Genomic DNA, 12,685 nt, shown 5'->3' with positions numbered 1-12,685 from the left:
CTTTACAATCAATATCAATGACTTAGATAAGAGGACTGAGTGTAATCTTTTTTCCCACAGTACAGGCCCTTCAGCTCCTGATGTTGTGCTGACCTTTTATCTTGCCCCAAGATCAAACTAACCTACATACCCTTAATTTTTCTATCATCCATGTGTCTATCCAAGAGTCACTTAAATGCCCCTAATGTATCTGACTCTACCTCCACTGTTGGCAATGCATTGCACACACTCACCACTCTCTGTGAATAGACCCTACCTCTGAAATCTCCCCAAGTCTTCCTCCAGTCACCTTAAAATTAAGCCCCCTCACAGCCATTTCCACCCTGGAAAGAAGTCTCTGGCTAACCACTCTATCTATGCCTCTCATCATCTTGTACACCTCTGTCGCCACCGCTCATCCTTTTTCGCTCCAATGAGAAAAGTCCTAGCTCTCTCAACCTTTCTTCATAAGACATGCCCTCCAGTCCAGGTAGCATCCTGGTAAATGTGGCACTGCAACCTTTCTAAAGCTTCAACATCCTTCCTATAATGAGGTGACAAGTAATGTTTCCAAATTTTTCATAATATCAAGTAACTGTGAAGAATATACAAAGAGGCTGCAAAGGGATTGAGGCAGGGAAGAAGAATGGGCAAGAAATTGGCAGATGGAAAAAAAATGTGTAAAAATGCTAGGTTTTTTGCTTTGGTAAGAAAAATAGAAGAGCATAATAACGAGGAGAGTCTAAGAAATATTAACACTCAGAATGATCTGGTTGTCCTTGTGCATGTAACACAGGCAGGTCAGGCAGCATCCAAGGAACAGGAGATTCGACGTTTCGGGCATAAGCCCTTCTTCAGGAACTCAGGCTTATACCCGAAACGTTGAATCTCCTGTTCCTTGGATGCTGCCTGACCTGCTGCGCTTTTTCAGCAACACATTTTCAGCTCTGATCTCCAGCATCTGCAGACCTCACTTTCTCCATGTAACACAGGCAGTTAATATGCAGCAACAGCAAGCAATCAGGAAAAGAGATGTTATATATGTTAGGTTTCATTACAAAGTGTAAAGAATTCCTGCTGCACATGTATAGAGCCTTGGTAATACTATACCTGAAGTATTGTGTATGGTTTTGGTGTTCTTACCAAAGTAAGTATATACTTGTCTTAAAGAGAGTGCAGCAAAGGTTCAGTGGACTGATTGCTGAGAAGAGAGAATTACTTGTATGAAGAGATTGAGTAATCGGGGTTTTATATTCCCTAAGGTTTAGAAAATGAGAGCTGATCTAATTGAAACTTTTTTTTAAAGGCCTGTCAGGGTAGATGCTGGGAAAATGTTTCTGCTGCCTGACACAGGGGAAATGGGAGGGCTAGATTCAGGAGCCAGTTTCAGAATAAAGGGCTACCCATTTAGAAACAAGATGAGAATTGTTTTCACTCAAATGTTGATGATACTTTAGAATTCTCCACCCAAACGAGCTAAATAGAGTTTAGTTATTGATTGTGGTCAAGATTGAGTTTATTATAATATTTGAGCATTCTCTACACTATCACTTCTGGGTCAAGAGTGTGGTGCTGGAAAAGCACAGCAGGTCAGGCAGTTTCTGAGGAGCAGGAGAATCGACATTTTGTACATAAGTCCTTCATCAGGAATCTGGGCCCTATTTTCCATTAATGTATAATTCTACCTTTTAGAAGTGATAAAGTTAAGTCTGAATTGTTGACTTAGACAAATTCAATAGGTATCCTGAACATACAATACATTTTAGAAATGTGACAAAAAGTATGTTATTTCTCGATAAAACTTTTTTTTGTCATTTGCTTTATTTTTGCATGTGCGCACATTGGCTGGACCAGCATTTATTGCCCGTCCCTAATTGCCTGAAGGGCTGTTAAGAGTCAGTGGCATTGCTGTTGATCTGGAGTGCCATGTAAGCCAGAGCAGATAGAACAGCAGCTTCCCTCCCTGAAGGACATTAATGAACCAGATGAAGATTTCCCAGACAATCAGCAATGGTTTCAGGTCATCATTCGATTCTTATTTCCAGATTATTATCCAGGTCCCCAGAGCATTGTCTGTGTCCCTAGATTAATAGTTTAGCAACAATACTACAAGGCTATTGCTTACCCTTTCACACCAGTACCATTATCAATTGATTATCTTATGTCTATTACCCCTTGGGCTGTAAGAATCTTTGTTATTGGGCCCCACCTGACATCTACAGGCTGTCCTTTGTTCTTAAGGAGTCATATATAATTACATCATTGTTTTCCAATGACCTCCATGCCGGAGTCTAAAAGGTAAATACAATTTACTATGGATCATAGCATGGTTCAACCTGCTCTCATCTGAAGTCTGCACATTCAAGTAATCGTGTTGAAATCATAGGATAATCATCAGGTTTCAGAACCCTGATTGTTTTATCCCTTTCCTTATCTCTGAAGCACTAAGGCCAATGTAATTCTGATTAACTAGCTCAGAAAACACTGAACACTGATCCTTCCTGAAATATTGAAGTCAGAAGCACATGCTGACTCCATTTCCCCCAGTAACTGGTGATGGTGACCAACAATGTTCCTATGTTAAGAGCATATGGGTTCCCAATCTAATTTTCAGTTCTTCTTAATGATGTTACAGCCAGTCACTGCTTAAATATTCCCTCCCAAAAAGGACAAAGAAAAGTCAAAGAATTACTAAAACTTGATCAGAATTCAAAGTTTGTGAGAAGATTTGTAGCTCGGGTGCTCGTTGTTGTGGTTCTGTTCGCCGAGCTGGGAAATTGTGTTGCAGACATTTCGTCCCCTGTCTAGGTGACATCTTCAGTGCTTGGGAGCCTCCTGTGAAGCGCTTCTGTGATGTTTCCTCCAGCCTTTATAGTGATTTGTCTCTGCTGCTTCCGGTTGTCAGTTCCAACTGTCCGTTTCAGTGGCCGGTATATTGGGTCCAGGTCGATGTGCTTATTGATTGAATCTGTGGATGAGTGTCATGCCTCTAGGAATTCCCTGGCTGTTCTCTGTTTGGCTTGTCCTACAATAGTAGTGTTGTCCCAGTCGAACTCATGTTGCCTGTCATCTGCGTGTGTGGCTACTAAGGATAGCTGGTCGTGTCATTTCGTGGCTAGTTGGTGTTCATGGACGCGGACTGTCAGCAGTCTTCCTGTTTGTCCTATGTAGTGTTTTGTGCAGTCCTTGCATGGGATTTTTGTCCAAAAAATTCCAGTTTGGAATGCACTGCCTGAGCCTGTTTTGGAGGTAGTTTTGATTGAGGCATTCATAGGGGATTTGAATTATGATCTAAAAAAAGAATGTGCAGAGTTACAGGGAGAAGGCATAGGATGGGCATCAGGTGTGTTGCTTATTTGCAAAAACAACAGGCCAAGTGGTTTCTTTCTGTACCATAACCATGATGTGACTGTGTCATTCTATAATTCTCCATGCAATTCTATATTTTAAAAAAATTCTATTGCTAAGATTATCAATTCAACAGTTCATTTATTCTATAGCAACTCATTTGATATTGTTCCATTCCAGACAGTTTCTGATTTAGATTTTTTTTATCTCCAATTGGAATTCCAATCAGTAGGGATTTGTCCTTCTGCAAGAGTTCTATCCTAATCATCAACATTTTAGTGTTTGGAGATCAAGTGTACAATTCTCCCATGTCCTAAACATTTAAATCAACTCAACATAAGCCTCTAAAATGTGCTCAGTTCAAGAGACTGTCTGACTGATTTAAAAAAGACTGACACTGTGTTATTATTATAAGTCTTGCAGTAACAAACCCAAGTAGTATAGTACTGTCTGCTGTAAGCAATCTAAGTGCTGAGTTCCACAGATACTCTGAGTGCCAACTTGCACTATACAGAGCTTTAGTGAAGTGGAAATTGTTTTACAATGCTTTAATTATGCAACATAAACTTTCCTCCCCAAAGAGTCTGTTAATTCAGACAGAAAGGAGAGAGAGCACTGTGGAGTGGTTGGATTGAGAAATGCATTTATTAGATCAAGTGATCCTGTCCTATTTCCAATCTCCTTCACTTTAATATCAATGTCCACAGGTGCGTTAGATACAGAATAGGTGACCTCTGTGCATTAGCTCAAACATCATATGTATTCCAGAACTGTTTCCTTATTGCAGAGTCTGCTCTATTTATAGGACAAGTTGGGCAACAACAGATAACAACATCTGTGAGTTTTATGTACTCAAGAGTTACTCTGAAACCTGGATTATGACTCTTATCTAAACAAATATTTGTAAATCTTATGCCTTCTCAGTGAATGGTCAGAATGTTGTTTGATGTCAAGAGAAGTTTCCGACAGGATTATTGGAGAGCTGGAGGTCAGCTTGTTAGCAGTTCGGCTCAAAATGTTATAATTTTCTGTCACAGGCAGTGTTATATTTTCGAATATCCTGCAGTGGGACACACCCTTGAAAGCCACCTCCTCAGGAATTTTTCTAATGCAAACATCCTTTTTCTTAATAAAAAGGATGACATGTGTAGAGTATTGAAACCACCGCATCATTGTGATATTATTCATAGTCAGTAAACGACTAGATTATCTACCAGTTAAGTGAATTATTCAGTTCTGTGATTGGAGAACTTCTGAGAATTGAGTTACGATTGTGCACATCTGATGTATGTCTGTAGGAAAGAGAAATTGTAATGCAGTTTTAAATTGAAGACAAATCCCTGATAAACCTCGGTGTCTCATACAGCACAGAAACAGACTATCCAACTTATTCATGCCAACCAGGTTTGCTGAACTTATCTAGTCCCTTTGCTTGCATTTGGCCCATACACCTTCAAACCTTTCCTATTCATGTACACATCTAAACATTGTAATTGTACCCACTTCCTCTGGCAGCTCATTCCATGCACCCCCACTGTGAAAACGTTGCTTCATAGGTCCCTTTTAAATCTTTCCCCTCTCACCTTAAACCTATGCCCTCTAGTTTTCAACTCCCCTACTCTTGGAAAAAGGCCTTGGCTATTCACCTTATCTATGCCCATCATAATTTTGTAAACTTCTATTGGGTCGCAGCCTCTGATGCTTCAGGGAAAAATGTCCCAGCCCATCCAGCCTCTCCTTAAAAGTCAAACCCTCAAGAATGGCAACATTCTTGTAAATTGTTTTCTGTATCCTTTTGAGTTTAACAACAGCAATTGAATAGCAGGACGATGAGAATTGTACACAGTATTCTAAAAGTGGCCAAACCAATGTCCTGTACACCTGTAATGTGACGCCCCTAGCTCCCACACTTAATGTTCTGACCAATAAAGGCAAACATGTCAACGCTTTCTTCACCACCTTGTCTACATGCAACGCCACTTTCAAGAAACTATGAACCTGCACCCCTAGGTCCCTCTGTTCGACTATACTCCCGAAGGCCCTACCATTAACTGTTTAAGTACGACCCTCATTAACCTCTTCACTCTTGTCACCAGTATTCTTCAGTTATTCACTTGATAACCTGAAGACATCACTCTCCTGGATGGTAGATCAACACTTTTCACGTCATCAAATTATTGCAAGATTATATCACATTTCAGTAAAAAACAAATAGTTTACTATCAGTGCTATCACATCAGTGCCTCCATGAAACGCATAGTGGCGAACAACTGAACAACTAGTTGTTCAGGGATTTTCTATGAAATTCCTCATCAGCAAATAATGGCCAAGTCCAACGCAAATGTAATATCATTCACAAATTTCCTCTCAAGCAAAAATACCAAACAAATCATCCATCTTGGCCTCCTTTTGTAATACCCTACACAGATACCAGTCTTAAGCAAATCCTGCTCACCCCATGTAATATCAGATAATGTTCAAGTTTATAGGATACAACAAAAACTATTGGCATGACAAGATTCCTGTTACAGCGCTAAAGATTCCAGATCTAGCCATGCCCTGTTGCTCCAGTACAACTATAACACTAATATCTATCTGACAAGGTAGAAAATAGTCCATATTGTCCTATCCTGAATAAAGAAGTAAAATTCAACCCAGCCGATTAATAACCTTTCAGTCTGCACTCATTCATCAGTAAAGTGATGCAACCAGTCATCATCGGTGTTGTGCACAATAACCAGCTCAGTGCATGCAGCAGTCCCCTGCAACCGCAGATTGCGGTGGTTCACGGACTCCCAGCCCAACTGCTTGTTCTGTGGTGCTGTGGAGTCCGTGGACCATGTGTATATTGGGTGTGGGCGTTTGCACTCCCTCTTTGATTTTCTGAAAAACCTTCTCCTCTGTTTTTGGTTGCACTTCAGTCCCACGCTCCTGATCTTCGGGCACCCGGTGCGGAGGAGGGAGGGCAGGTCTGAAGACCTCCTCGTGGGTCTGCTCCTGGGCCTGACCAAACTGGCCATAAACAGGTCCAGGCAGCGGGCCATGGAGGGGGTCGTTAGGGCCGACTGCCTGCTCCTCTTCCGTGGTTACGTTAGGGCCCGGGTGTCCTTGGAGGAGCATGCGGTGTCCAACACCCTGGAGTTGTTCAGGGAGAGGTGGGCGCCGCAGGGAGTGGAGTGCATCATTTCCCCTTCCAACAAAATTTTGATTTAGTCCCTGTCCTCCCCTTCACTGTTTTGATCACACAGCATTGCCCTTTGATGTGAAGGGCACTGCTTGTCACTGGCCACTCGGGTGTTTTCCTATTTTTCCTGGTGGTGGAAATTGAATAAAGATTTGTGCACTTTGTGTCTCTCACTGTGTCTCACACCTGCACACACACACTATGGGTGCTGGGGAAAAAAATAAGCACTACCGCAGTTAGGCGGTAGTGTGGGGGAATAATAGAGAAAAGGAAAAGAAAAAATAACCAGCTCAGTGATATTCATTATGGCTTCCGCCAGAAGCTCACAGCTCCTTTTCTCATTAAACCTTTGTCCCAAACATAGACTAAGAACTCAATTTTAGAGGTGAGCTGAGGGCTACCACCTTTGTTTCTAAGGCAATATCGGAGTATCATTCCCAGAAATCCAATTGAACTTGAAGGCAGTGAGAAACTGGGGTGGGGGTTAGATTAAATCTTGCATGAAGCAAAGTGGTTGTGATTATTGGAAGTTAGTTGTTCTAGGTCAATGAAGTCACATTTGGAGTTTCTTAGTATAATGTCAAAGGCCTGGCAATTTTTAGCTACTTCAGCAATGACCTTCTTCCATCCTAAGGTCAGAACTGAAGCAATACATTTCTCACTGCATGATGTTCAGCTGCATTCACAACTGCTTAGATAATGAAGCTGTCCGAGTACATATACAGCAAAAACTGGACAACATCCAGGTTTAGGCTGATAAGCAACAAGTAACATTCCTATCATATAATGTCAGGCAATTAACCATCTCTCAAAAGGGAGTATAATCACCTTCATTTGACATTTAAAGGTACTACCATTGCTGATTCCCTGACCATCCTGGGGTCATTACTGTCCACAACATAAAACGAATCAGCCATATCAGAACAGTGTCTTTTGGTGCAACTCAGAGACTGAGTTTTCTATGGCAGCAGGCTCAGCTTCTGTTTCTCTAACACCTCCCCATATAAGTCATAGGCATGATGGATAGCCTTCCCCTCCGCAACTTTTACCTGGATTGGTGCAGCAGCAACAACATTCAAAAAGCTCTATACTATCCAGGACAAAGCAGTCTATTACATCAGCATCCCACCTACCAGTTAAAATATCCAGGCTGTCAACCACTGGTGCATAGTGGCAGCAGTACCAGATACACTATAGCAACTTGCTAAGCACTGTCAGGCTCACATCCTCACTCACTGACAAGGATAAAGGGCACCAGAATCAAGTAGTTGCTGTAGAATCAAATAATTACTCTCCAAATCACACACCAATCTGAGGGATATTACCGCGCCTTCATTGTGTAAAGACCCTGGACCTCCTTACTGAATAGTACCATCAGAGCATCTTCACAGAGTGCCAAATCTGACAGTACCAGAATGCAGCTTAAAAACATCTTCTCAAGAATACCTAGGCATACGTAGTAGTTACAGTCCTTGTGCAATATCCACATGCCAAGATGATTTTTTTAAAAAACCTTTGAGATCATTCTTTTGATCAAAATGTCCCTTTTGATGGATGTCACAATACTAAATACATTACTGCAATATTTTCCTACCGCTTCCTACAATAGTTTATATCGCACTCATATATCAAATATCTCATAACATCTCAAAACTACAAGAAATTCTCACATATGGTTAATTATTTTGAAGTAGTGAAGATAACAGTGCAGCTAACTGGAGGATTCACTCTGCAACAATCTTGATCCACAGACAGCAGAAACACAAAATTGAGAATGTTTAGTGCTTTTGTTCGAGTGGGGAATGTTAGCCAAAGAAGTATTACAGCTTCCAACTCCTCTTCAAATATCAAGAATACCTCAAATCTGAATGACTGGAGCAGGCAGATACAATCTTGGGTTGTAACCCAAAAAAAGCAACCATTGGCGTATGTAGCATTCCTGCAGTTAAGCCACAAGATTAGGTGCTTAGATTGGGCTCAGGTTCTGATATATTACTTAAACCTAGATTTCTGAGTCAACTATGAGAATGTTATTGGCTAGCCCACGAGTTGCTCTAACTAAACTGCACTTATAACATTTAAGATGTATTCTGTGTACACACATTATGATATATGAGAAATAACAAGTCCCGCACAGTATGTAGGAATGCAGTTTTGATTAATTTACCAGTGTTAAATAACAATTTGATAAATCTACTTAGTACAATTCATCCACCAGGCCACTGGCCTACTGTATAACAATTTATAACAATGTTGCAAAAACTTTTTCCCAAATATTTATAGCCAACAACATTAGTTATTTGTCTTGAGGAAGTAAGTTGACGACTGATCATAATTTTAATGCAAAAAAGAATTTCTGTACAAGTGCAATTGGTATTTTCTCCATTCGGTTGGTCCTTCTCAGGAGTTGCCAAAGTACATTCCTGGAAAAGTTGAGCGAAAGGATGCAGTAGGTGAGCACAGCTCCAGATAAACTCCTTTGTGAAGTGAGGCTGGGTTTTTGTTGCGCTACTTGTGGAACTTAAAGTGCTTTTGTCACCCCTCCTCGAGTTCAGACTTGGGGGGGGGGGGGGGGGTGTGTGGGGGGTGTTTACCGCCCCCGCTCCCTCTAACAGGGGTGGCACTGGGGCTGTCATTTGAAGGAGGTGACCCAGGGCAGGATGGCGGCCACCACAGCGCCGATGATGATGAAGCAGAGCAGCACCAGCACCCAGCGGAGCCTGCAGCGCCGGTGCTCCAGCACCAGTCCGTCAGCGGGGGCCCTCAGCTCCTCCTCGCTCATGGGCCTGCCCCGGCCGCTGATCACGAAAATCTGGCTGGCGCCCACGGCCGGGCGGCGGGCGGCGGCGAGGCTCCGGCCACAGCTGCCCATCCAGCGGCGCAGCAGCGACCGCGGCGGCGGCGGAGGAGGAGGAGGAGGCGGCGGCGCCCCCAGCTGCGCCCCTAGCGTCCGGAGGTCGCGGGTGGCGCTGGGCGCCAGCGGGATCTCCAGGGTCTGCTTGGCGTCCTTGCCCCCGGCGCTCCAGCGGGAGCTCTTCTTGCTGAGGAAGGTGACGTGCCGGCAGACGGGGCAGACCACCTTCCGGGGCTGCCGCTCCTGGTTGATGACCGTCTTGACCAGGCAGTCGTGGCAGAAGACGTGGTTGCAGCTCAGCGTCCGGAGGGACTGGTTCTGGCGCGAAACCTTCTCGTAACACACCGGGCACTCGGAGCTGCCCTCCTCCGACATGCTTCAGGGAACAGAAAACAATAAAATAACAGAACAAAACCTCCCCAGACCACCCCCTCCTCCTCCAGTCGTTGGGCAGTCTCCCTCTGGAGACCCACTAACAGTGGCTGGTCCTACCCAGAGAGAGAGAGAGGGGGGATAAAGGGGGACAAACCCCCCCCTCTCCCTCCAACTCCAGTGTAACACACACCCCACACAGAGTCCAAGTCCAGCTGGGTGAGGGGGCTCCAGGTCAGGACTGCACTCCTCCTGAAACACCTGATTCACTGCCGCATCCTGCCCTCCGGATTCCACAACAAGGTCGCTGAGGTGCTGGCTGGTGTCTTCGCTGGCAGCTGATCAGAGCCCCAGTCTTGTTCAACTTGTTCAGCAACCAGCCCATTTTCTCTCTCTCTCTCTCTCTCAGAGCCGGGGGGGTGGGGAGTTAACCTGCGGCTGGTCAGGAAGTGCACGGGAAATCGTTCACATACCGTACTCTGTGGAGCCCGAGGTGCCACCAAGGACCGAGCGAGGGCGAGCCCAGATCGAACTCGTGGGGAGGGAGTCACAGATGTGACCCGCGCGGAGCAGATTCAAACTCCCACTCGGTGCTGAGTTCAAAATAATCACAAACCTAGCCGGGTGCGGAATGAGGCTTTGAAGATGTTAGTTTTGTTTCTTGTCCACGGTGGTTGGGAGGGAAGCGAACTTTGGCACTCCCTGTCGGTTATCTGACATAAGGAAATCTTCCCTTCTCGGCTCTGTGGGAATACCCTAAAAGTTGTCACGGTCTTTTTACAGCAACTGAAAAGCAGCAGTGATTTGCTGACCGTTTCACACACCAGGTTCTCTGCGGGAAAACAGAGCCCTCATGACTAAAAACACAGACAGCACCATCGCTCCGGCTGCTGGGGAAATTTCAGTCGACTTGTTAGATCATTTTAAAGTTAGCCTCACAGGACTGATACCTTATTAAAGAAAAGTTCTAAACTCTGAAAAGTGGGCTAACATTTTGAGATCCGAAAACAACCAGAACTGAAAGTTGGTTGAAATTCTCGTGTTACAGTGTCAGAAAAAATATTTTAGTCAGTAATCTAAAATGGGCTGTAGATATCAATTTTATTTCATTCCATACACCGTATCAGCCCTGAGGGATGTGCATTCAAATACCACAACTAGGTGACGCAAAACATCTATATGAATTGTGAAACTGAATTCGTCTGATATGTGGTTTGGCGCTAGTCAAAGTAACCCCAAAAAATCCCACCAAATTATAAAAGCTAGTCGGCTCTCCAATGTTCTTTAGAAAAGGGACCTAATCTAGTTTAGGCGAGACTCTCGCAGTGGACGGTAGTATTGACTCTGAAAACTCCCAAGTAGGGATGGGCAATGAAGACTTTGTTGCTGGTGCATCTCACACCTCAAGAACATGTAGTAGTGAAAATGTGTCCATTCAAATCTAACTGCAGCACTTCAAGAGTACTCTAATGCTGTTCTGTTAAAGTTACATAACATCTTCAACTGCGAGCGGGTTGCACATTTATACACCAGACATGGACAACTGAAGTTTGGTTCTGATAGTTAAGATATGCTTCCAAATGACTCAATTTCAGTAAATTTAATCCAAGGTTTAGCTGTTAGAATTATATTTTTAAAATTACAACACATTAAGAGGTCATTAGTCAAATCAATCTGCTGACTCTGCCAGCACAATCCAAAACTATTCTCACTGCGCTGCATTTTTTCTATAGCCCATTAACATCGTCTGTTTCAAAATTATACCTACTCTTCTTTCAAAGGATTCAATGGCCTCTGTTACAGAGTCTTGTACTGAAAGGACTGCAAAGCAAAACAAGTACTGGCACAGCCAGACACTGGAAATATCTTTATAATATATGCAATGTTCATCTGACATAGAAACTAAAATGCGAGGTTACAGGAGTCTAACTGGATTACTGCTATGTTGCTGACTGATATTTTAAGTTGTTACGGTGCATTTACTGGACCAGGAATGTTAGGTGTAAAATAAAAGTCTCAAATCTCTTTTGGAATCTGAGACGTCAGCAAAAAGAGCAGCCACCCTACTGCACAAGAATAATTTTTAAATTAGGTGAGTTGCTGTCTCTCTCTCTCAGAATGTGACTGCAATTGGACAATAAAAGTAGATAAACTTTCTGAATTAAAAAAATGGCTTGAAATCATAGTCACTTCATTCAATCTATGGAGAACTGCTTAGCTGAGCAATTCATTTAACATGATGAAGGCTTGAGATTAATGTTTAAACTTAAATACTGCCATAAAATTCTGATTATAAATCACATCTGTGTACAAGGTACTCTATTTACCAACATTGTATCAATAAAAAGACTGTATGATACATTTAATTAATTCACATTTATAAAAGATTAGTCAGAGCCCAATGATCTCTGAACCAGAATTCTGAATGCAATCTCCACCATGCTCCAAGTTCTGCACTAAGAGTGCATATACATAAAATCTATTCCAAATAAGTGATGTAAATTGTTTACACAGATTTAGAAAATTAAAGGCTGCATGATAATATCAAAGGATACAGCAACTTCAGCCAAGCAGTAGACGTGGGGATAAGCGCAAAAGTTGCTGTTTCAACTGTGCTGCACTGTTGAAAGATGTGCAGGTCAGGTGAATTGGTCATGCTAAATTGCCCAATGCTAGAGGGATAGAGGTCTGCCTGGGTTGTCTTCGCAGGGTCGGTGTGCACTTGTTGCGCTAAATGGCCTGTTTCCATACTGTGTGGAAGCTCACCTAACAGTGAGAAGCGTAAGACAATGGACTTGTACTCATGTGGAACTGTCACCCGTGTCCACTGTGTGCCATGGGCAACATGACTTTGTGGCTGTTATGGCAGAATATTGCCAATGAGGGTAAATTCCAGATTGCCAACATTTATCCAGGTGCACAACAGAGTTGCAAAGAAGGCCTGGCAC

The 12,685-nt window shown here is 43.1% G+C and overlaps 1 protein-coding gene across 1 annotated transcript; it reads right to left on the bottom strand.

Moving 5' to 3' along the window:
- Positions 1-8,632: 8,632 nt before the first annotated feature.
- LOC132827647 (RING finger protein 222) lies at positions 8,633-10,568 on the bottom strand. Its single transcript, XM_060844237.1, has one exon. It carries the CDS (start codon positions 9,738-9,740, stop codon positions 9,144-9,146), a length of 597 nt encoding a protein of 198 aa, XP_060700220.1. The 5' UTR covers positions 9,741-10,568; the 3' UTR covers positions 8,633-9,143.
- Positions 10,569-12,685: the final 2,117 nt, after the last annotated feature.

This window comes from Hemiscyllium ocellatum, chromosome 25 (genome assembly GCF_020745735.1).
Source record: "Hemiscyllium ocellatum isolate sHemOce1 chromosome 25, sHemOce1.pat.X.cur, whole genome shotgun sequence".
NCBI lineage: Eukaryota > Metazoa > Chordata > Chondrichthyes > Orectolobiformes > Hemiscylliidae > Hemiscyllium > Hemiscyllium ocellatum.
The sequence above is the reverse complement of the archived record's forward strand: the minus strand, read 5'-3'. Positions and strand labels throughout refer to the sequence as shown.

Bases quoted from the DNA above. Each gene is read 5' to 3' on its own strand.
- LOC132827647 (XM_060844237.1), bottom strand. From the start codon at position 9,740: ATGTCGGAGGAGGGCAGCTCCGAGTGCCCGGTGTGTTACGAGAAGGTT.